Source organism: Ahaetulla prasina, chromosome 2 (genome assembly GCF_028640845.1).
Source record: "Ahaetulla prasina isolate Xishuangbanna chromosome 2, ASM2864084v1, whole genome shotgun sequence".
NCBI classification, from domain to species: Eukaryota; Metazoa; Chordata; class Lepidosauria; order Squamata; family Colubridae; genus Ahaetulla; species Ahaetulla prasina.
This window is the reverse complement of record NC_080540.1, coordinates 117,479,153-117,505,315: the sequence shown is the minus strand read 5'-3', so window position 1 is coordinate 117,505,315 and position 26,163 is coordinate 117,479,153. Positions and strand designations below refer to the sequence as shown.

General features: G+C 36.4%; 1 protein-coding gene across 2 annotated transcripts in view; it reads left to right on the top strand.

Annotated features, from left to right (window-relative positions):
- The window catches only part of MAP2K7 (mitogen-activated protein kinase kinase 7), a 32,782-nt gene extending 10,698 nt beyond the window's left edge, over nt 1-22,084 (top strand). For both annotated transcript variants that reach the window (XM_058165925.1, XM_058165924.1), the window contains 10 exons: nt 8,645-8,792; nt 9,909-9,975; nt 10,434-10,547; nt 10,871-10,990; nt 11,090-11,197; nt 11,940-12,119; nt 12,519-12,599; nt 13,184-13,326; nt 14,156-14,201; nt 14,666-22,084. In XM_058165925.1, the coding sequence (XP_058021908.1) occupies nt 8,645-8,792; nt 9,909-9,975; nt 10,434-10,547; nt 10,871-10,990; nt 11,090-11,197; nt 11,940-12,119; nt 12,519-12,599; nt 13,184-13,326; nt 14,156-14,201; nt 14,666-14,803 (1,145 nt within the window). In that variant the 3' untranslated portion in view covers nt 14,804-22,084. The remainder of the gene's footprint in view (nt 1-8,644; nt 8,793-9,908; nt 9,976-10,433; nt 10,548-10,870; nt 10,991-11,089; nt 11,198-11,939; nt 12,120-12,518; nt 12,600-13,183; nt 13,327-14,155; nt 14,202-14,665) is intronic.
- The last annotated feature ends 4,079 nt before the right edge of the window (nt 22,085-26,163 follow it).

The window sequence follows — 26,163 nt, the reverse complement described above, 5'->3', positions numbered from 1 at the left end:
TTCTGGTGGTGCTGTCAATGCTGTAAGTTAGTGATGAAATACAAATAGTTCTTAGCTTATGACCACAATTGGGATTGGTAAATTCGTTGTTAAACAGTGTGATTGTTAAGTGAAGTATCATGTGACTGCATCCAATTTTACAATCTTTTTTGCCATGGTTGTTAAGCAAATCACCATGATTGTTAAGTGAGACACCACCTACAATTGCGAACAGTTTGCAACCTTCTCTGCTGGCTTCTCCAATGATTTTGCTTGTTGGAAGCTGGTGATCACTTAATTAAAGGACGTTGCAACTGCTGTAAAATCTTGAAACATGAAAATTTTTAAGAAATCACTATACAAAAAACAACAACAACAACCCACAAATGGAAAGCATCCAGTATCTTAGAATGATGTTGAACTTGGAATTTACTCTGCAATCACTTTTGAATGGATTTATATGAGCTGAATTATATAGATATTATATGTTAATAGCTAGCACAACATTTTTCAAAGGTAATTTTGTAAGCATCTTATGACTCTAATGTTACAGATTATTTAAAATTATTGAACTATTCAGTGTCATGATCTAAATGTCTCTAAGAGAACAGACAAAAATGAAGTAGCATCTGAATAAAAATGCAATATGAAAAGTAGTCCTGTATTTGAATGATAATGAAACTTTAAGAGCCAAAATTACAAAAAAAAACTTTATAAATGTTTGCACCTCTACTACATCTTGTTTCTTCACCTTTATCCCAAAATTCCTAAAATACTATACTTTTCTTGCTGTCTGTTACTTCCCTAAATGCAAATTCTGTCTGTTTTCCTAAAATATGGGAACAAATTACTTACTGCAGACAACAAAAAGGTGTACAGATAGCCCTTGACTTACAACCATTTATTTAACAACTGTTCAAATTTACAAGACATTTAAAAAAGTCACTTATGACCAATCCTTACACTTACGACTGTCACAGCATCCCATAATCACATGATCAAAGATTTTCAATAATAAAATGGCATTAGAAAGTGGGCCACCTGAAAGCATGACTTGGGTCACAAGATCAAATGCAGTGTAGTCATAAGTTATTGACCAATTTGCTTGAGGAATTCAACATTATACACTTCAGAGTATATTTTTCATGGAAGGACTTGGCTTTGTCTTGTTTTCTACTAGTAACCATTTTCCCTGTAATATTCAGTGAACAATAAAATGTTTCATCTTTGCAGAAACCAACAAGGAGACAGAAATTATACAGCAATCATGAATTTATATTGTCCTGATTTCCATAATTTCTTCATTTTTATCACTAAATTCATAGTTCACTGTTCCCACAAAGGACAATAGCTAGTCCTTATAAAAAGTATCCCATTACAGTGTCCTTGAAATGCAAATATTGAGGGAAGTAATAGATCACAATATGCAGAACTTCCACAATTGGCTAAAGGTGAGAATATAAATTGGTAACTTTTCAAAATGAGATGAAGGCTGCGGAATTATTTGCATTCCTATAAACAGAGTTTGTAGGCATTTCTATGTATTGTTGTTAGTTGCGAAGTCGTGTCTGACCCATCGTGACCCCTTGGACAGTGTTCTTCCAGGCCTTCCTGTCCTCTACCATCCTCTGGAGACCATTTAAGCTCATGCCTACTGCTTCAGTGACTCCATCCAGCCACCTCGTTCTCTGTTGTCCCCTTCTTCTTTTGCCCTCCTTCCTTCTCATTAGGTGGCCAAAGTATTTGAGTTTCATCGTCAGGATCTGGCCTTCTAAAGAGCAGTCAGGGTTGATCTCCTCTAGGACTGACCGGTTTGATCGCCTTGCAGTCCAAGGGACTCGAAAGAGTCTTTTCTAGCATTTCTATGTATAGATACATAGATTTCTATGTATAGATAGTTATTCTTATCATAAGTTGAAAAATTCCCCTTCCTCTTGGCAGTTTGTTGCATAGTCCATCATCCCACCATCAATATTTATTTAAAATAAATATAAGGCTACAGGAAATATTAAGTATAGGCTTAATTTTATTCTCTTTGTAAGTGATTAGTCTTCTTATCAGATAAGCATTTTGGGAGCATTTAATTTCGCAGTCAGAGCTTGGTATTGCTGTGAAACATTGTGATTGTAAGATGCTCAGAGTTACCTTAAGGTAAGATGGGTAGCCAATACATTTTATAAAGGAACCAACCAACTAACCAACCAGCAAACAAACAAACCTTAAATACCAGGAAAGACCAGGTGAAAATCTTTTGTCTCTAAATGTAGCAATAAACAGTTTGTGGAGCTTATTTTTATTTGTCTCTAAATGTTCATAAGTGCCATGGACGCCAAGTATGCCAATGGTAGTTGAAATGTCATTGCAAGTTCATTTTGGTAATCCGATGGCAATCATTCTCGGGCATCAGTATCATTTTATGCGAGCCCCAAATTTTGAGACAATGTCTTAAAGCAGGGCTGTCAAACTCACGGCCCATGGGCCGGATGCATCACATGCTGGCCATGCCCACGCCCGATTTATGAAGGGGAAAGTCCCGATATGTCAGGTGACACCGCCGCGATGACGTTTGACACCCCCGTCTTAAAACATCACCTTTAGAAATATAAAAAAACTTCAAGAGCATTCATCCCATCAGTGATGAATAATAGTTTAGATGATGATATGGGCACTATGTTACAATATTGCAAAACATTGAAAACATGTAGGTTTCTCACTCAGATTTATTTTGTTAACTAGTCTCAACATTAATATTGATTTTTCCCTCTTTGGGTGCATACATGTTACTCAGGATAGCTTATCTGGGTCATGGTACCTTATCTGGTATTTCAGAAATATCTGTTTCCATTTGACTCAAAAGCTTTATATTTTGCCATGTTTTTATATTAAGTTAACTTATGTAAAGTAGCTTTGTCCCATTATTTTAATGGATGTCTCTTAATTTCTGATATTTTTATATGTGTTTTTAAAAAAACAGATATATTCACCACAGGGATGAGCAATTGCTGTGTGTTACTCTTCAGCGGTTCCATGAAGAATGGCAAATTAGGGCAAATTACATGAATAGAAAAAAAACCTACACATACTGAATAGGCATGTTGAGACTTAGATTCTTTGTGGCAATCAGTAATCAATGACTTGTAATGCTGCAATACTAAGCATACTTACTTAAATGTGTATCTTATTGAATTTATTTGGATTATTTTTGAATAGATATATAGAGAATTACATTTATAAGACGTCGAACCCTAAGGTTTCTTATTTTATTGCCTGCTTCTGTTCACTTTTGAGAGACATTTTATTCTAACAATGTGATTATTTTTGTGACATAGATGTTTTATCAAAAAGATGTCAGAAAAGCTGGCTTTTAATCTGTCATCTGGGAAAGATGTGGATTTAATTTTTCTTTTCTGGCTAGTTTCAGCACTGTCATTTGTTGACCTAACACTTATTTAAAACCTTGGTAGCCGCTTCTTTGTTTACAGAAAGTAAACTATGATGATAATAATCTTACCTGATTTGTGAAAAATGCAAAATGTGCAGTACATCTGCTTTTGTTTTACATGATCTGACCATGATAATTCAAAGTAGAGCAGGTCTAAAAAGGCCATTGGAATTCTGTCACGTGACTAGCTATGCCAATTAAAATGCATGCCCTATATTGGAGTCCCCAGTGCTTGCTTGCATACTTGCTTTGCTGTGCTTCCACTCTCCGTGTTATATCTGCTGATGCCCATCTATGTAAGTTTCCTTCCCTTTTTTGTCCGTCTGTCTGCATATTGCCTTCTATCCTCCCTCACCACTGGTAATCTTTTATTGAAATATACTGCAGTGAATGACCTTTTCTTCAGCATGCTTTTCTCCTTTGCCATGGTTTTCGTTTTGACAGATCTGTTTGCATGATCAAACTTTGATCAGCATGCTTCTCGGATTGAGACTGTGAGTGTAGTGTGGGTTTGTGGTTTTTGGATCTTTATAATATTTATCTGAATGCAAAAGGAAGTGAATAATAATAGAAAGACATGGAAAATACCAATTCGATTTGTTTGGTTACATTTACACAGACATTAAAAATTTCTGGATTTTCTGTATTATGTTTTAATATTTGGAGTGAGAGTCTAGAGCCGTGATGGCAAACTTATGGCACATGTGCCTCAAGTGGCACATGGAGCCATATCTACGGGCACGGGACCTGTTGCCCTAGCTTAGCTCCGGTGCACATGCGCACGCCGGCCAGCTGATTTTTGGCTCACACTGCTCACGCTGCCCCTCCCCTCCCAGGACTCTCCACACGGCCAGGTAAGTACAGGGCTTACACTGAGACTCTGGGAGGGCTTTTTTGCCCCGGGGGGGGGGGGGGCAATTTGCCCTCCCCAGGCTCCAAGGAAGCCTCTGGAGCATGGGAAGGGCAAAAAGCGAGCCTTCCAGGCCCTCAGGAAGTCAGGAAACGGACCATTTTTTTGCCTTGGAGGGGGGGGCAAGCCTTTTTTTGCCCTCCCCAGGCTCAAAGAAAGCATCTAGAGCCTTGGGAGGGCGAAAAACGGGCCTACCAGAAGTCTGGAAATGGGCAGTTTCTGGCCTCTGGAGGCTTCAGGGAGGCCTGCTAGGCCCAAACGGGGCATGGGGGGGGGTCATGCATGCATGTCCGGGAAGCGCGGGGTGTCTCGCATGTATACGCAGGGTGGGGGAGCATTGAATAATGGGTGTGGGCACATGCAAAACCACCCCACTCTCCCCCGCTTTTGGCACGTGACGGCAAAAAGGCTAGCCATCACTGGTCTAGAGTTATATTTTCCTCCCCATGATCTGTACATTATGCTTAACAGCCTTTTGCTTTTATTATGAGCATGCAATCTGATAAACAGGCAAAAGAGGCAAACCTTCTGTTGCTTCCCAGAAGGCTTCAGTCAAGATAATTCAGTTGAAACTTCTTCATATGGGTTGTATTTGCTAGATAGGTTTAGTCATGATTAACTCAGGTTTATTCAGCATAGTTTTCTGGATTAATATTGTACGTTGAACAATAAGCTAATTTCATGAACTGGATTCACATAATATGCTGGGCTAAGATTGTGCTATGTGAACCTAAAAGTAATGTTTCAAAAATAAGACATGGAAGAAAACACACTTTAACCTAAGAAAACCCACTCTTTATCACATATATCTTGAACTTGTAGAAACATTTACCGGTAATTGTCTTTTGAATGGAAAGGCTAAATTACAAATTGCTATTTATAGTATATTCTTTTCCATCTCAAAGTCCAATCTTGGTTCTGTTAACCATTTTTTCATGTTAAAAAGATAGAAGTAGTGAAGGTCAGTTACATTTCTACCGTAATATCATTTTTAGTGTAGTTATACCATCTAATTGGTCAGTGGTTTTACCACCATGTTAGACCTTCATAGACAACAAATTGTTGCTTCTTAATTATAGGCACCAGCCAAGTTCCCAATTCCTTAAGTTATTGAAAGTTTGTGAAAGAGAATCAAGGAAGAGATGACTTTCCAAAGCATTGATCTTCTTGAGTGGGCAAAGTGGGAATATTGTCTCCACCACATTTTTTTTTAGGTTTTCAAACAGGATTTTTCAATTTATTTCAATAAACCCCACAAAACATAGATTGAAAAAAAGAAAACAAAAACAATCTCTGTAAAATTTTATATGCTGTGGTTTATAGTTCAGTAATATAGAGGCTATAGATACTGTGAAATAAAATAAAAAGTAGTGTCTTGAATCTTAGTAGCATTCTGTTCTATTCATTTATTTCCTTTATACTGGCTTTTTAGATGTCAGGTTGTATCAATTCCTCTTCTTCATTGACAGGTACACATTTAGGTCTGTTAAGAGTTTTTATATGTACATATTGAATCAATGGACAAGTTCCTGAAGTTTTCTTGACAAGATTGCTTTCTTCCTAGGGCTGAGAGGGAGTGACTGACCTCCCAACTAGCTTTGTGACTAAGTCAGGACTATAACTCACAGTCTTCTGGTTTCTAGGACAATGTCTTAATTTCTATATCAAACTGGCTGTGATATTGAGTGTAGATGTATTTATTTGTTTTCCAGATATAAGGAACTCTCTCTAAATTAGGGGTGTCAAACTCATGTCATCAGAGTGGCATCACGTGATGTAGCGGGACTTTTCTTCCCGTTCGCTAAACCAGGTGTGGACATGGCCAGCGCATGACACATCTGGCCCGTGGACATGGAGTTTGACAGCCGTGCTCTAAATGTTTTAGCCGTTTTAGCCAGAGAAGATTTCTTTCTGGAGTTAATTGACATTGAATGGTAATTCATCAGTTATTTTGTCCTAAATTATTAGCTTTTTAAAACTCTTATGCAACAACTTCTTGCATAATAGCCACAGCCATCTATTCGCATTTACTGTTTTATTAAAAAAATCTGGATCATTAAATAGATGGTTTCCCCGAGCATTTGAAATTGTACTCTTAAATTAGGTCTGTTACATTCATTCCAATTTTCTTTTCAGATTTAGTCCATGTATTTTGTGGGTCAATTCATATGTTATAATAAAAAATTGTTTATTCATTTATAATTTAGATTTCTGAGACTGCCCCATTCAGCAGTGACTGGGCAGCATTAATCTGAGTATGAAGATATCTCAGCATCAGAATTTATTTCTTAATCTATAATATAGGGATAATACTTTACAGAACAGTAAATATTTATCTGGAAATATTTTAGTAATACATGTTGTCCTTTTTACTAGAGGCCTAGTGTTCTTATAAAAACTGTAGCCTTCAGTAGGTTGATAGAATGTTTTTATCAAACAGAGATTTTTTTAAAAAGAAAATAAATGGTATTGATTAATGCTGTTTGTCAACCTTGTTCTTTCTAATAGTTATGTACTTGTTTGAAAGCCATTTATTTGCCTTCGCTTCTGTTGTTGAGATCTTGTTCAAGGGGCAGTTTGGAGCCATGGCCAGGAGAGATTTTATAGTTGCTGTATGTGATAATTATACAGTTCCTGAGCCAAGAGATTCTACTCACAGATACTTATGTCCCAATCACCTTCTGAATGAATACTGCAAGGTGCTTTTCATGGTCCTGTCCTGTCCTTGAAGAGCATCTGGAAGCTGCAGCAGGTGCAAGATACAATGGTCTAGGCCAGTGTTGGTGAACCCTTTCGGCACCAAGTGCCAAAATGGGAGTGCACGTGCACATTCAAGGGAGCACCGGAAACTGGAAGAGTAGCTCCCCAGCACATGTGCGTGTGCCAGGAAGCTGAGCTTCCTGTTTCTGGCATATATGTGTGCACGAAGAGCAGCTGGCCAGTGTGCATGCGCACACTGGAAACTAGAAGAGCAACAGTTGACGGCTGGCATGCCCGGAGAGATGGCTCTGCGTGCCACTTCCGGCACACGTGCCACAGGTTCACCATCACGGGTCTAGGCCATCGGTGTCAAACTCTCAGGGTCACGTTGCTGTCACATGATGTTTCGCAGTGTTTCTTCCCTTCATGGAGCTGGGATAGCTGCGCGTGACATATCTGGCCCACAGGCCACTAGTTTGATACCCCTGGTCTAGGCAGTTACTTATTTATTACATTTGTTTGTCCGTCTTTCCACAAGGCAGGTCATGTGAGCTCATTCTGTCAGCTTCTTGACTGATGCTTATTTCATCTCTACTCAATGCATTTGTTACAAGTGTGCTTCTGAGTTCATTTCGGGTGGTTGTAGTTACTTATAAAGCCCTGAATGTGATGAGTTTGGGTAATTTAAGGGATTTTCTCTCCCTGATTGTGTCTATCCATCCCATCAGATCCAGCAAGACATTATTAAAGAATGTCATTTGGTGGAATTCAGAAGAGACCTTTTTCTGTCATTGTACTCATTTTTTGGAACATCATTTCCTGTGGATTAGATTAGTCCCAAACGTGCTTGCCTTTCATACAACTTTGAAGACTAGATTATGCCACTGCACATGGAGTCAGAATTTGAAACAGAATCTGTTGAATGATTATGTGAATGGTTCAGATGGGTTTTTACCAGGGCTGGTGGTTACATATTTATTGGTTGTTGGTTTTTTCTCTCCTCCCAGAATATTGAATGGACAGCTTTATAGACATAAACAAATACAGTTGTGTGTGCGTGCATATGTGCGTAAAAACATATCATTAAACCCTTACCACATCTATTATTATTAAGCTGCCCAATTCAACCAGTGAGACTTAGTACAGCATACAGTATGGAAAAGAAAATTCCACACACCCCCAACCACTACAAAATCTCAATATGCAGAGACTTAAGCAGAAGTTTTCAGAATTAAATTTTGAACAATCATCTGTTTGCTTCAAAGGAAAAACAAAATCTGGAAGCAGATAATATAATGGGAATGCATTAATTGTTTACAATTCTTTGCAATTAATATTTGGTCTGCCTGATTCGTAGAGCAGCACAGAAGAAAATCTTAGTTCTTGACCAAGATAGAGCCATTTTCATGATAACGTAGTTGAAAGCTCCGGCTTGCACATATGGGTTTTACTATGCAGAAGGAGCAATAGTATTTGATACTTAGAAATGCAATGTTAACCTGATAAGTGAGAAGGAATTCACACCCATTGCATCTTAACACAGCAAAATGATTCAGCCTAGGAATTCCTAGTGAGCTACTAAACCTTTGTCTAACTTTCCTCTTCTTTCTCAGCATTGCAGCTTCCCTTAGCCAACGATGGTAGCAGCCGTTCCTCCTCTTTGGAAAACTCACCCCAACATCACACACATCCAACACGCCCTCGAAATATCCTGGGCCTTCCTCCTCAGCCATCATTCCTCATGCACAGGAGCATGGAGAGGTAAGCACAGTTGGAGAAAAGTAGCCAAATGGTAGTAGAACACTCGCTTAATTTTTCTCATGTTTTTAAGAACTCTTGTCACAGTTTCTAGGCTTATATTCAAACTAGGGGAGGGCAATTTACTAAGAAAGGGGGGGAAAGCTGTTTATAGCACACCTTTTATATTGCTTTAATGTCTAATGAAATGGAAATGTATGTAACAAATATGGCAGTAAGAACTTGCAATCATGTGCTTTTATGATGTTCAGTGACAGCATGTTGGGGTGGAGGCTGACCATTCATTATATACTTCAAGATTGTTGCTTATTTAATTGCTTGATTGCTGATTATTTGATTTGATTGGCTCTGAGTCACTCTTGACTTCTGGTAAGTATTGTATGCGGACCAATCCACATTCCTTTGGTAATATTTTTTGGGAAATGTTTTATGTTTGTCCTCTTCCTAGGGTTGAAAGTAATTTGCTGCAGTCATTGCTGACTCCCTGTGTCTTGCATACTCACCACACATAAATGAGATTAGAACCAAACAAGTTATTACAAAACATGATTTCTTGCCATAGTCAGAATGCCATCATAGTAGTGCAATGTGTACTGTAAGGACTTACGTTTGGCAGAATGTAAAAAGCAGAACTTTCAAATTCATGTTAAGATATTTTCAATAAATGTAGTATTTTTCTTATGTATTGGAATGCAGCTTATTTATTTGGTGTAATATTTGTATTAGGCCCCAAGAGGTTTAAAAGCATCTGTGCATGAAAGGGTGTGCCAGTTTATTAACTGGGCGTGCTGCTTATTTTGCATTCACCAGTTAAGTAAACATTCATGACAATCTGCATTTTTCTTTACAGCTGGGAATGATTTAGAGGGCTTGTTGTAGGACTGGCTGATTTTGTCAAGAGGATTGAATACAAAACTACTTATTCTTTGTAGAATTTTCCTTCTTTACATAATTATTCAGGTACTGTTGCTGAGCATGGGAGCTTCATAATAGGGTTGTGTATAGTCTTCTTCATAGTATCTGTTCCCACAGAGAATGTGTGTTGATAAGTCCCATGTCAAGGATACAAGGATACAAACTGCCATAAGCTCTTTAGCTTTTCTTTCTTTCCCTTCCTAGCATAGAAATTGATCAAAAACTGCAGGAGATCATGAAGCAAACCGGTTATTTGACCATTGGAGGCCAGGTAGGTTGACTTCATCTACCCTGCTCTAGATAAAGTATTCCAGCCTAGTATCTGATTAAAACTGAATCACATTTGAGGTCGGAAAATCGTGATAAGGAACTTCATAGTCTGATTTAATTTGGCACAACCTGCATTCTTGGATATAGGATTTGTGGGTTGTCCATCTTATTCTTTTTGTTGCATTTTATACAGTATATTTTTCAAATTAATATTTAACTTTCAGGCAGGCATTTCAAAGTTCTGCTGTGAATTTCCACTTTATATTGGCAAGTTAATGTGGCTTTATAAAGGATATTTTATAGGAAGAGATAAGGGATATAGTAGTTTAAAATACTTTGCAGCCTGACGCGGTAACAGTTGACTGCACTAAAAGTTGCCATAAAACAGTCTTTCCTTTTTCAATCTTCATTATATTAATACTTGCTTGTGTCTAAGTTATATGTCCTCATTTCCCACAGAGATATCAAGCTGAAATCCATGACCTAGAAAACCTTGGTGAGATTGGTAGTGGGACGTGTGGACAAGTGTGGAAAATGCGCTTCAAAAAGACAGGACACATCATAGCTGTTAAGGTGAGGTAGAGATACTTGAGTTTGGAAACTCAAAACTCTTGAAACACAAAACTCTTAAAAGAATAAGAAGTCAGGGTTGAAATGGCAGGAATTTACTCACTTTGAATCTAGCTTGTATGATTTATTTATTTTTGAGACAGGAGAGATAGGTTGAAGAGATTTACAATAAGTGTCCTTTTTAGATAGAAAATAGTGATGATCATTGGACAGATAATGAAAGTGCTCACCATGAGGGAAGGCATGTACAGCGCACATGTTTTTTAAAAAATGTTTTATCTACCCTCCATGCTCAGGTGTGCCACCTCCTTTTTTCCTCTCCTTAGCAAATGCGTCGTTCTGGTAACAAAGAAGAGAACAAAAGGATCCTAATGGATCTGGATGTGGTGCTGAAGAGTCATGACTGTCCCTATATTGTTCAGTGCTTTGGGACTTTCATCACAAATGTAAGTGAACCCAGTGCTTCTGTCTACTCTATTTTTAAAATGCAATATGATTAACTTGGTCAATATCTCCCTTCATTTCTCTCCTTTTTTTCTCCATAGACTGATGTTTTTATAGCCATGGAGCTAATGGGCACGTGTGCAGAGAAACTGAAGAAACGTATTCAAGGACCCATCCCTGAGAGAATCTTGGGAAAGATGACTGTGGCGGTGAGTATCGATAACCTCTGGTAAAGTGGACTGCAAATAAAAATATATGCTGCTTGCAAACATAATTGCAGGGGTTTGGGGAAAAAATATTTACAGATCTCTCTCTCTCTAGATTTTAAATTGTTAAAACTGTTTTGTGCCTCCTAATGATCCCCATGCTTTTTCCTTTGGAATTTAAAATATTCCTTGGTGTATGTGTGTGCATGTGTGGGGGCACACACATTAGAGGAAGTGCCAATTAATAAGTGGTAATATGGAAGTTGACAACTTAAAAAGTCAACCTAATATTGAGGGGGTAAAAACCGGTTTACCACAATTAAGTCTACTCCAATTTTCAGCCTACAGTTGACAATTTGAATGAGTATTATTTAATCAGATTAAAACCGAATAAAATCAGTGTAGGAAGATTGTTCATCTCTCCTACCAAGGAGAAATACTAAAAGTATAGTTTCACATATATATTCCTCCTCTTTTTAATAATGACTTCGACATTTGTTTTGTGATGTACATGGATAAAAGATTATGCTATAATAAATTTAAGTATATTAAGTTATGTAATTGAAACTCTGTATTCTACATAATCACATAATCTTCCAAGTGAGTGACTAACCTTTGCTTTCCAAGTAGCAAATGTCTTCATAGAAATTGAGTTTTGCTAATCCTAAACAAATGCAAACATTACTTTTCTTACAGTGAGTCCTTTTTTTCGGCACTGATTTTTGATTCTTTTTCTTCTATCTAGATCGTGAAAGCCCTCTATTATTTGAAAGAGAAGCATGGTGTCATTCATAGAGATGTGAAGCCTTCCAATATTTTGTTGGATGAGAGGGGGCAAATCAAGTTGTGTGACTTTGGGATCAGTGGGAGGCTGGTAGATTCAAAAGCCAAAACTCGGAGTGCTGGTTGTGCAGCATATATGGCGGTAAGGATTAGAAAAATGTTTAGGGAATATCTTCAGGGATCTTGCTGTAATTTTGTAATCTTATTATAGTGTGCTCAATTTGTTTGCCCTATCAATTCCTTAATAGGCTTTCTTTTCAACACTATTCTGGACCAGGCCCATTTAGATTATATTGGTATATCTCTGCCTGAGGATGTCCCTTGGAATCAGAATCACACATCTGGTGTGTGATTCACAGCACATCTATACAGAGTTGCCATTAGAATATGGCCTAAGATTTTGAAAATGTACTGGTACTATTATGCAATCGTAGTTCCATTGTTTATTTTGTTTCTATAATTAAGGGTTGTTTCCTAAGTGCAGGTAAGAAATTAGCAGTCAGTTGTTCTTTTAATGGCTTTTTTTTTTTTTTGTTCTTAGCCTGAAAGAATAGATCCTCCTGATCCTTCAAAACCCGATTATGATATCCGTGCAGATGTGTGGAGCCTGGGCATTTCCCTGGTAAGTTAAAACTCTTGATTGTTTTTTGATATGGCAAATGGGCAATCCTTAGCTTGCAGGCTGCCCGCATTCCTCAAAGGTCTTCTCTGAAGCCCATGTAGATGCCAAAACTCTTTAATTAAGCCTTGCTAGATTTTCAGCATGCTTAAATAATTTTTCATGTGCGCAGTTATTATTATTTAGTAGATGGTAGCAATGCTTTATTTTCTCTTTCTAAAGTGAAGAATGCAAAAGCGAAGTTAAAAGTATCTTAGAAGAAAGCTGAATTTACGATTAACATTACGTAACAGTTTTGTGACTTAGGATGGTTGTGACAGTATTATGAGATTCAGTGATATTGTGGGATTTCAGCCAGTTTGATGGAAGAGATGCCTCAGTCATCATGTGAAGAGGCCTGAAAGCAGCGTGCTTGGCATATAAAATATCTCAGTGAAACAGCAAATGATATTTTTTTAAATACCTTATGACACAGTGAACTGAAACTGATCCTATTAAATGATACTGCAAGAGAGGGTGACAATTTTTGCCAACTTGTTTTAACTTTGAATACTTGGCATTTCTTCTCACTTCACATTCCATTGCAGGTTGAGTTAGCTACAGGGCAGTTTCCCTACAAGAACTGCAAAACAGATTTTGAGGTCCTCACCAAGGTTTTGCAGGAAGATCCTCCTCTTCTCCCAAATAACATGGGATTTTCCGTGGATTTCCAGTCCTTTGTAAAAGACTGGTGAGTAAATTGTCTCAAAAATAACTTACAGCGAGTAGTCACTAATTTCTGGAGGCAATGGTTAGAATAATAATATGTAGAAAATGGGCCCACTCCAGCCCTGTCAGGACCCAGAAAGTTTACATTCTCTGTCACAGTATTTCCCTTTGGAATAGTAACTCCAGGAAATACGAATTATTTCCATCCTGATGATGTTCTAAAAGTCCTTGAGGACCTGGCTGTACTCCCAGGCCTTGGGGTTGGGTGGTAGTTGAGCCCCTGTAGATTGCTTTTTGTCATCATGCATGTTTTTCTCTTCTGGACATCTATGTTAATTTTTATTGTTTCTCACATGGTGTACATCACCTAGAATTATTTGGAACAGGGCAAACTTAATTATATATAATAAATCAAAAGATCACTGACACAGTTTTATTTGGTCAGTCTGGTGATGTGCTTTTGTGAAAAAGTGAAGCCAAGCATCTTTGTCATTTTTCCATAAAATTAAATCTCATCTCAGCCTTCCAGCTCACTTTGCACAAATTTTGGGCCTTTCCATAAGTTTCTGTTCTTTCTTCTCAATCCGTTCATGGCTCCTGCTTTTTTCCCTTGGCCTGTGTCTTGGCTAATTGCAGAGTAAAGAGAGGCTTCTTCATTGAGCTGAAAACGACAACCAGAGGGTAAATGTGGAAATTGGGCTTGGGCTGGACCAGGATAATGATGGATTTCAATCTATTAACTAGCAAACTTAGAGGGGAATAACTTACATAAATATGAAATATTGGTACTAAAGAATTATTGTTAAGCAAAATTCAGTTGGAAAATGTGTTTTCAATTTTTATTCTTGTAGCCTTACTAAAGATCACAGGAAGAGACCAAAGTACAACAAGCTACTTGTGAGTATACAAAACTTCATGTGAATATGTATGGTTATATAGTAGCTATAGGGGGGTTTCTGTCAACTTTAATCTTAAAACAATTTGCATCTGGTGCAGAATTTTGTGGTTTGTTTTTTATTATTATTATCATCATCATCATCTTCATCATCATCATTATTATTGTTATACACACATAAACACACATACTCACACTTTCCTAAAGCAGAGAAGTTCTATTGAGCTGATTTTTTTTCACGACTGTCCATTTGTTTTTGCTTGTATTCAGCATCATTGTGTATCTGTACATTTTCAAACATGGTTGTTTCTGACAAAGTTGGCCTTAGTTAACCTAGGCCCAGCAGAATGCTTTTCTAGATTTCAGGAGGTTTCTCCCCCATCCCCCCAAGTCCTACTTAGGGTTGTTCTCTCAGACTTTTAGAAACGGAAGGGAAAAATACTCCATTCCATTTGCTTGTTTACAGGAACACAACTTCATCAAGCGTTACGAGACACTGGAAGTGGATGTGGCATCCTGGTTCAAAGATGTCATGGCTAAGACAGAGTCACCCCGCACGAGCAGCATCCTCAGCCAGCATCACCTGCCCTTCTTCACCAGGTAGCCATGTAGTGTGGCTGCTGTATCAGAGAAGGGGTCCTTGGCTGCCAGATCGTAAAAGAGAGAGCACCACAACAAGCACCAGCCTTCACTAGAACAACTCTCCAGTGGCATGCATTATTTGCTTCACCTGCTCAGTCACCTGTGACCATTTTGTCTTCTTCAGTATTGCCAGGAAGAGATGGGTCCTATGTCTGGTCTTCCTGGAATGTGGTTACGTTTCAGGGTCTCTGGCATTCCAGGCACCGCACCAGACAGCCCAGATGTACAACGCTTTGGACGAGGAAGTACTTCTTCAGCCTCTGCTTGTATGTTTCTGGGATTTGAGCATCTGCCATCGGGGTTGCCACCAGTGACAGCGTTGCTCCCTGCTTGTCTCTCTCTACTGTGACCAGAGGCTTGAGGATATGCAACAGTGACGCTTGCTCACGCACTGTGAACAGACACAAAACACAAAAAGGAAAATAGAAAAGATATTTTTTTTACAAGTTATTTATTAAGTTTGGACTTCTGGTGCTGTGGGCTGCCTGCTGCCCCTGTTCACCAGTCTCTGCGTTATTACATGTCCTTTATTGTTTGATTTTTTTTTCCTCTGTGTTTTTGGATTTGTATTTGCTAAAGAAAAATGGGGGCTGGGATAGAGGAATTGGCTGCTGCTTTTGATGCTGAGCTTAGCAGTTGCAGTTGTCTTGGTTTTGTTTGTTCTTAGGGCTTGCGGGTGGGGTTTCTTCCCTGGAAAGGAAATGTGTGCTAGATTCTTGCCCAAGAATTACTCAGTTAAAGTAAAAAATTCCCCCTCTTTGGTTCTTTTTGATCTCAGGGTTCCTCTTTTGAGTGTGAACGAAGTTTTGTCATTGGTGTTTTATTACCAAAGTGCATGTTTGGTGCTAGGATAAATGCTTCTTCATTTTCTTCCAGTATTTAAGAAAAGGAAAAGCAAAACTTAAAGATAATCCTGGCATCAATAAAGCCATTAAAAAGAGAGTCATCCCAAATTATCTCTAATAGAAGAGATTCTTTTAAAAAAATAACATTTGATAGCCACTAATTTATGGCCTCTGATCTGTTCGGGACTGATTGGTTTAGCGTCTTAACTAGTAGCAACGATGTATTCCCAATTGAGGAGCAATCTGTTTGCTCCGTGAGATCACAGGCTTGGAACAGCAGCATCTGTATGGATGCTCAATCTGCAAGCATAGATGTGGTCCTAAACAAGGAGGTTCAGTAAATGGAGGAAGTACCATTCTCTTTTATTTCAGAATCGAGCTTCTTTTTTTGTAATACTTTCCACAGGATAAAAGAAAGAAGAGACAGGATCCAATCATTTAAAATCCAAAGGCACCTTTTAAACTGGCCAACGCTAACAAGTTGATGGAGGCATGCCAGAGGAACCAAGGTGTCTCAATCACTAATGTTGTTTTGTAATTAGCAGGCAGTCAGAGCCATCTGAAACTTTGGAAATGAAAGCTGGCCAGAGTATTTTGGAAGTGACTCAGGAAGTTATTTCCAGGCAGTTCCAAATTGTATCTTGTCCAAGGTTCTGGGGCTAATATGCAACTCGAACCTCTAAATGCTGTCCTGAAGATGAGACTTCTTCCTGCTTTCTCCTACTAGCAAAAGCTTGGATATTATGGCAGAGGAGAGGCCAGAAAAGGCTCCACACAGTTTTATCCTCATCAGGAAGCTTTAGTTGTGTAGGGCTAGAAAGGAAGTGCATTGGTAATTATTGCTATTTCAGATACATCCAGCCTGGTATCACCCTGAGATAATACGTTCCTCATTCATTACAGCCTGACCATTTTGCAAAAGAAGCCATTTCATTTAAAGGACTGAAGGAGCCAGGGCAGAACCAGTGGAGGAAGAAGAAGCTTTAGTAGAGCCGTATGTTCAAATTTGGCATGTGGAGGACTTGGTTATTAGAATCAGGTTGAAATGAAATCAGATGGGCTTGCTGAGGTTTTCTCAGAGAAGATGAACGTGCAAAGCTTGCTGGAAAATATATGAATAATATGCATGTTATACGAATGCAGTGCTTTTCAAAACAAATCCTAACCATTTGCAAAGTGTCAAAGAACTTGGAGAGGAAACAGAATTGCAGGATCCAATCTGGATCGGTCACCAAGACCAGAGGTTTTGTCTTCCAAGCTTTCAGACTTGTGCTGGAGCTCCTGGGACACATATATTCATCTTCATTCAGGAAAGAGAATTGTTTGTACAAGATGTAGATCACCTGTTCAGATGACTGACTGGCTTATGGTTACTGCTCACTAATATTTCACCAGCTTTAAGTATGACTATTAAGGTATTTTTCAGAAATTGAAAAAGGCAATTTGTCTTACACATCTTACAAGGCATAGGATTTGTGCAAGGAAGAATACTGTTTTGAATGTGTTATGTCAAAACATATGAGAGAAGATAGGAAGTGAAGGAAGGAAGGGAGAAGTGAAGAGCCAGCAAGAATAAGGCAGTGAGCTGAAAGAGAATTTATGACTTAAGAAACAAGTTGGCAATAGGAATGTTTATTAGAAACTTTTATAGAAATTCAGTAGGTGAAACCAGAAGAAGGGTGTGTGAAAAGAAATGAGGAATAGCTCATTAAGGAGAAAATGTTTAGCTTTCAAGATGAATTTCTTTAACACGTTTATTTAGATTCACTTCAGTGGTGAATTTTTTATTTTATTCATTAAGGTAACTTCTGAAAACCTCTTTCAATTCAAAAACATTCTCTGAAAGATACTTTGGGCCAATTTGGAAATATATCCTATGTCCAAATTGGGTCATAATAATTTTGGCAAAATATATCCTGCTAAATCACAATCAAGAGATCCAAAAACAAATATTGGTTCCTGATTAGAAAAACAGCATTCTTTTTAAAAAATCCCTCTAGATCAAACATAATATGGATAGAAATCTAAGATAAATTAAATTGGCCTACCAGTGAAATAAGTGAGGATGTTAGACCCAATATTTATTCTCGATTTTATGAAATATGGCTTTGATTTTCAAGATTTGTTGGTCACAGTTAATTTTGGTTTTCCATGTTTAGGCAATATGCACGAGTATGTTCTATATGACCATCAACTAAATATTAACGTATCCGTTTTCTTTGACACCCAGTTAATGTGGGAAAACATAAATAAGCTTCACAGTTCAAATTTATTAACTGTATGAAGATACAAACATAAACACGAACATTTGTCAGGATATTAGAAAAGGTCATTTTACTGTATTTTTCATTGGGAATTGCCAAGAATTAAACAATAGGGTGGAATATAAACTTAATAATGAAGATTAGAGAAGAATAAAGCGTGTTTTCTAAAACCATTTTGCAAAGTAATGACAAAAGTTTGTAATTTTATGGCAAAACTTGAGACTCAAGCAAAGCCTGAAATGCTTAAAAGCAAGAATGAAACAGGTGCAGAACACAAAACAGCCCCTGGACATCCCTTGGCTAAAAGATGTAGTGTAAAAATCATGGTAGAGCTTACATTCTTGGTGATTGATTAATGAAACTGCATCAGGACAGTTGCAGTAGAATTTAGATCAAAGTTAGTTTTATCTTGGTGACAAGCACTGATTTTTCTGCTACTGTTATGTTCAGTATTTTTGCTCATTTGCTAGAGGAATTGATCTTGAAAAACAAATGGCAGATTGGAAAGTTACTGAAGCTTGGGCATATGACACACTGGATTAAGAATGTTGGAGAAGGTTCAGAGCATAGAGATATATAGGAGTGAAAAGTGGGTTTCCAATTCTAGGTTGAAGAACAGCACTGCAAGTGGACAGTAGCACTGGCTACATAGAAAAGAAGGATATACAGAACTGTTTGTTGGAATAAAGGAATATATAGAAAGTTGAGCAGAAAGACTCTGGATGGCTAACAGAAGTATTGTCATATAAGCAGTTGAATAGCCTTGTCCTAACAGCTTCATGTACCCTCATTCTGGCTTTGTTGCTTGTTTTCCATCTTGCTAGATTATTTATACTTAAGCAAAGTAACCGTAGTAGTTAGTAGAGCACGAGTGATATATAATATGATAGCTGGTATTTTCACCCCTCCGGGGGATCTTTACCCTGAAGCTAACAGTGAATCTGCATTCTGACTGCAGAGAATCTTTCCAAATTTTTAAAACTCCAGATCTTTTTAACTGTTTTAAAAGCAGTTCCCAACATGAATTGGTTAAAGCTGAATCAGTCTCCTGGAAGTCTTACTCAAACAATGAATTACAGGGCAATGATGTTAAATAACTGGATCTTCTTTATCAAAAGTAAGGTCTAATCATGAATCTGAGTTTGTGATCTTGAAATATTTTTTGTAAAGAAGACTTTTATGTTTCTTTCAAATTCTTTTAAGAATTTAATAGTATTTATTTGCTGCTTCTTGGGACAAATGGGGGCTTATTGATTCCTATGAATAAGTGCCTTCTATTCCCTCCCTGCCAAAAATACTGTCAGTTGCATTTTTAAGGTAACAGTATTTAAGTTACTGATGATTGTTTCTTACATCATTTTTTGTGATTGCTAATAGAATAGAATTACTAAGGGAAAAAAATCCATTATTTTTTTTTTGCAAAATGCTTAAAACAATCAGTAGTTTTAAGATCACTGATTATGGTCAGCTTACCTTTTCTACTGGGAGTTTGTAATCTCTATCCTTTGGCTTTAAAATCCACATGACCGCTCTGAAAGTCTAGCTTTCCAGATGTTTTTGGGCTACATCTGTTTTCACCTGTAGAATTTGTAGTTCAGAGGGTCACAGATTCCAACTCCTACTGAGTGCCACACATCTTCCAAGGCCTAGAACAGCTGCTTCTAGAAAGTCATAATTAGCCAAAATTATTAAAAATGTATCTAGTGAGATTATGTGAATGGAAGAACAGTAGCAGGGAAAGAAAAGGGTACTTACTATCAATCTCATGATTTTGTCACCTTCCTTTCCACAGCAAAAATTTTGGTCATTGCAGAGGCTTTAGGGAATTAGACTCTCTTCTGCTTAAGTAGTTCAGCACAATCAAGATGGGACTGAAGTATTTGTAAGTGGATAAGAGATGAAAGATGGTATTGCTCTTTTGTATAATTCTAGAACAGAATAATTCTTCTGTTATGAACTGCAACTTGAATTAGGATTAAAGTTTCTACACAAGAAAATAGTTTTCTTAAATTAAAACTATATCCTTTTTCAGATGTAAGAAAGAAGTCTAGAGAATTGTGGGGAAATGAATTGATTCAGTTCTTAAAGGCATATTGTCAAGAATTTAAGATAGTTTTTGCTGTAGTAAGTTTTAAGTAAAGGAGTTTATTAGAAATCTTTGTACAAGAAAGGTGCTGTTTTTATTTCTCATAAGAAATTAGTATGGGTTTATTGTTCCCTCTTGGATTTGAAATTACAAGCGATCACAGATTAGCCTAAAATGTTGGCCTCTAGTAAAGCATATTTCTTCCTCCTTTTGGTTTCAAGAGAAAGCAAGAATAGTCTCTTACAAGGAGTTTGCCTACCTTTCAAGCATGGAAGAATCCTTCCTTCCATCTCAAAACCAGTTAAAATATAGATTCTTTGGTGGGAAGGACTTGGGGCAGTAGTAGGTTTAGGAAGTGCTAAAGACTTTTTTCAATTGTTCAAAATATGGGGTGATTTTAAACACGAAGAAGAGAAAAAATGCAGTTTTATTGCATTTTTAGAATTATTTTTTTAATGTATTGATTTAGAACAAATCTTTGTTAATGTTATTTTTAATCTGGGTGGCTCAATGTTTACAATCGCCTGCCTGACATCTGCTCTTAAAAGTGTGTGGGACATTGGGGTTGGGAGGGGCATCTGTGTGCAGCGTGTGATGCATGCAATTCAAATGGGGATTTTAAAACAAAACTGTAAAAAAATCATGCCAAAGTTAAGGCAGAGATTAGCTGGATAGATGGTTATATTCTAGGCATTAGCAGTTCACTATATTCTCTATATATCATATATTATAAATTTGCATGTTAAAGTAAATAGAAGTAATCTATCCTATACAGCAAGCAACTTTTAACTTGGATTCCTTGTAAATTTGGTCACCTGTCTTGATTCAGGATTGTCTGAACACCTTCTGTTTGATTTTGTTCGTTTTTGTTTTTGGTAGCTACTAAATCTTTCTTTTACCAGCATTTCATTAAAAGGGCATGATTTATCCAAAGTTTCATAGGCGAATTGAGAGCAGAGCAACTTGAGTTTTCAGCCAGCACAAAAATTATGGTCAGTGGACATTTTCCCAGAGAGTATGTTTTTCTTCTTTGCTGGCCTCTTCTGCTGGAACCTACATGACAAAAGTATTGGAGGACTTTTCACCACTGAAGGCATCTGCTCAATGTTATACTCTTCGGAAGGTCAGAATATTTCAGTTTGGCTTTGTTTGTTCAACCCTTTGCTCTGTTGTTACTTCCAATAATTAAGGCTACATTTGTACACATTTATTTATTGCCCACAGGGAACTGTGTGTTGTTTTAATTTATTTTTTTAAACTTCCCTTTCTTTCACTTCATACAGAAAATGTATTTTTTTGTTGATAGCATTCACTAAATAATTAACTGTCAAAATGGAAATGTGGGACATAGCAAATATACTGCAGTTTTTAGAATTTTGTTCTGATAAATCCCAGCACTGATCCTTTTCCAAGAGATTTGTAGTATTTGAACTGTATTTGGACATGACAGGTTCTGGAATCATGTAACTGAAACCCACAGGGTTCTGTGCCCCATCTTCACGCTGTTCAAGGGACGCAAAAGAAAGCAGATCCTCAGCAAAAGGATAGGGAAGTAGAAATTTTTTTAACAGATTGGCTGACAGATTGATGAAATTATTTATAGGCAGTATTGGGAGGAAACCACAAGATTGGAAATCGGATGCTCATAATTATGTAGAATTACCAAACTATATTGAATCAGGGGATGTTGTTTTGCACCCGTAATTTAAGCTGATGTTGAATATATTTGCCTACTTGCTTTTAGACTTCTAGAATAGAATAAATACAGTGTATTGTTACCAACAAAGCTTTTAAGAAAATATATATATATATATTCTTAATACAGATGATCTCCCAAAAACCTAGTTCACAAAAGTTACAAAGAAAAACAGAAATCTATATAGTTTTAGTGGGAGAGATGAAGACATGTGATAACTAAGCTAATGGGTAAGGTGATAAGGAAAGATGAAAAAATAATCATTAAAATATTATAGGGTAAGCATTCTTTTAAAATGTTATGGAAGCTAAACTGATTGGGGCAGAGATGCAGAGTATTTCCCCATGTCTTTATTTTACCACCATTTCATAAAATGATTTATCCAAAGTTTCATAGGCGAGTTGAGAGCAGAGCAACTTGAGTTTTCAGCCAGCACAAAAATTATGGTCAGTGGACATTTTCCCAGAGAGTATGTTTTTCTTCTTTGCTGGCCTCTTCTGCTGGAACCTATATGACAAAAGTATTGGAGGACTTTTCACCACTGAACGCATCTGCTCAATGTTATACTCTTTGGAAGTTTAGCTTTGTTTGTTCAAACCGTTAGCTTTCAGTTTAGCTTTGTTTGTTCAAACCGTTAGCTTTCAGTTTAGCTTTGTTTGTTCAACCGTTTGTTCTGTTGTTACTTCCAATAATTAAGGGTATACATTTATTTATTGCCCACAGGAACTGTGTGTTGTTTTAATTTATTTTTTTAAACTTCCCTTTCTTTCACTTCGTACAGAAAATGTATTTTTTTGTTGATAGCATTCACTAAATAATTAACTGTCAAAATGGAAATGTGGGACATAGCAAATATACTGCAGTTTTTAGAATTTTGTTCTGATAAATCCCAGCACTGATCCTTTTCCAAGAGATTTGTAGTATTTGAACTGTATTTGGACATGACAGGTTCTGGAATCATGTAACTGAAACCCCCAGGGTTCTGTGCCCCATCTTCACGCTGTTCAAGGGACGCAAAAGAAAGCAGATCCTCAGCAAAAGATAGGGAAGTAGAAATTTTTTAACAGTACTTGTACAAAAGTACTGAGTTATTTATTTGGGCTGTGATGGTTGAAAACCATTTCCAAAACTCAACAGTAATTTCCTTAAATCACACGAATCTATGACTTATCCCAACCACACCACTTGAATATGCCAGCAGTCTTCACTCCCATCTAATGTTTTTTTTAATACAAGTTTTTATTGGTTTTTCAATTTCCCCCTTCCACACAACCACAATTCATGAACAGAGTATTGACATTTTCTTATCTTATACAATTCAAAATACTCAAATAGATTTTTCTTAGTTACAATTTTAGCCAAGATGTTCCTTTTTCCCCCAGTGTTTTTTATTCCTTTCCTAATATTGCTTTGCATATTTTATTGAATCACATCTTCTTTCGCCCTTCATTTTCTAGTTTCTCCATTTTTGTTCATATTCATTCCCTTTCATTCCTTTTTTTGTTTGTTTAACTATTTCAATTTTATGCTTGGAATATTTTCGGGGTTGTCTTTTCTCCATTTCCTTTTCGCAGCAATCTCTTCCCTTGCACTCCTCTCCCTATCTCCTTTCTTCCTACCTACTTTCTTCTTCTCTTCTCCTCCTCCTTTTCTACTTCCTTCCTTCTCCTCTACCACCCTGCTTTCTCCCTATCTAACCTTCTCTCCTACACTTACTTCCCTTGCCTTACCTCCTCTCCTCTCCTCTCCTCTTCCCTTCCTTCTTTCTCTCTTCCTTCCTTCTTTCTCTCTTCCTTCCTTCTTTCTTCCTAAATGTCTGTGTTCATTTTACAAGTTTCATCTCTTGTTTCCAAAGATGTTATTCCCCAAATAATATTTCTATGCCTTAAACTTACAAATAATATTTCTATGCCTTAAACTTACAAATAATATTTCTATGCCTTAAACTTACAAATAATATTTCTATGCCTTAAACTTACAAATAATATTTCTATGCCTTAAACTTACAAATAATATTTCTATGCCTTAAACTTACAAATAATATTTCTATGCCTTAAACTTACAAATAATATTTCTATGCCTTAAACTTACAAATAATATTTCTATGCCTTAAACTTACAAATAATATTTCTATGCCTTAAACTTACAAATAATATTTCTATGCCTTAAACTTACAAATAATATTTCTATGCCTTAAACTTACAAATAATATTTCTATGCCTTAAACTTACAAATAATATTTCTATGCCTTAAACTTACAAATAATATTTCTATGCCTTAAACTTACAAATAATATTTCTATGCCTTAAACTTACAAATAATATTTCTATGCCTTAAACTTACAAATAATATTTCTATGCCTTAAACTTACAAATAATATTTCTATGCCTTAAACTTACAAATAATATTTCTATGCCTTAAACTTACAAATAATATTTCTATGCCTTAAACTTACAAATAATATTTCTATGCCTTAAACTTACAAATAATATTTCTATGCCTTAAACTTACAAATAATATTTCTATGCCTTAAACTTACAAATAATATTTCTATGCCTTAAACTTACAAATAATATTTCTGTCAGCCACTTGAATATGCCAGCAGTCTTCACTCCCATCTAATGTTTCATGGAATTTTGCATATATGCCATCTTGACCTTGCTGAAGGAATTTCTCATTAGCATCCTATATGTCTAGGGGCATTATTACAAACATGAAAACTCAAGTGCCAACTGTACAATTTGATGTTTTTTATAATAGGGTGGGGTTGACAACATCTTCCCTAAATGGTACCCATTGATTTTGAATTGTTGTTTCAATTGCAAACTGTCAAAATCTCATGAGATAAATAAATTATGCAAAATCTGTGTGCTTGTATAAAAATTCATGAGGTTTGGGCCATTCAAAACATTGCTACCTGTTGTAGTATTGCACAAAAATCCCGCATTGGTGCTTGCCCTGAAAAGGTTGATGGCTGCAGCAATCACATGTAGAGTATTTCCCCATGTCTTTATTTTAGGAATGATGTTTTCCATTATTATTTCTGACAATACATACTTAGTTGTAGATTCTGTGTTATTCTTCAGAGAAGTTTGGAGAAACTATTTCCTCTCAAAACTTTAAAATCACTTTGAAGAAGCACCTTTTCCATCGATCCTTCTTGAGAGGAGCTTTTTTTAAAACAAAATAAAATGTTCTTTCCCTAAATGTCTGTGTTCATTTTACAAGTTTCATCTCTTGTTTCCAAAGATGTTATTCCCCAAATAATATTTCTATGCCTTAAACTTACAAATAATATTTCTATGCCTTAAACTTACAAATAATATTTCTATGCCTTAAACTTACAAATAATATTTCTGTCAGCCACTTGAATATGCCAGCAGTCTTCACTCCCATCTAATGTTTCATGGAATTTTGCATATATGCCATCTTGACCTTGCTGAAGGAATTTCTCATTAGCATCCTATATGTCTAGGGGCATTATTACAAACATGAAAACTCAAGTGCCAACTGTACAATTTGATGTTTTTTATAATAGGGTGGGGTTGACAACATCTTCCCTAAATGGTACCCATTGATTTTGAATTGTTGTTTCAATTGCAAACTGTCAAAATCTCATGAGATAAATAAAATATGCAAAATCTGTGTTCTTTTATAAATTTAATTTTTTTATCGTAATCAGCAACTTTAATTTTTCTCATTCCATACATTATCCAACACAAAAAAAGGAAGCAAGTCTATCGCTACTCTAATTTCTTTTCTTCTACTAATTTTTCTCCTGCTTCTAACCGTTTTCTTTCAGTCTCTCCCAGATCCCATCTCTTAATATTTTTCTCCCTTTCTTCCTTTCTTTCATTTTCTTTTTTCTCTCTTTCTTATTTCCTCTTTTCCACTTTCCTCTAACTTTAACTCTTTTGATGTCCCCCCTCAATTTTTCTCTATTTCCTCCTCTTCTCTTTAATTTTTCACTGCTAATCCCAGTGTAATCATCTGTTTTGTTTTGTTTTTCATATTTTCCATTTTTTTAGTTTTCCTTCTCAATTTTTTCTTTTTCAGTTTCCCCTCTTTTTTTAGGATTCCTTTCCCACTCTTCATTTTCATTTTTTCAATACCAGTCCCAATATAATCATTTGTATTATCCTCACTAACTTCTTCTCCAACATTATTATTTATTCAAATTTCAAATTATTTATTCAAATTATGTCTCATAGTTTCCTCATCTTCTATTTTTTTTATTTTTAAGCCATAATTCTGCTTGTTTGTTTCCATTAATTAATTAATTAATTATTAATTATTAATTATGGGAGATGCGTTTGGTGGTCCAATTAATTAATTAATTAATTAATTAATTGGATCATCAAACGCATCTCCCATAATTCCTCCCAATTTTCCATATTTTCAATACAAGGAGAAAAACCTTTTTAAAATTTA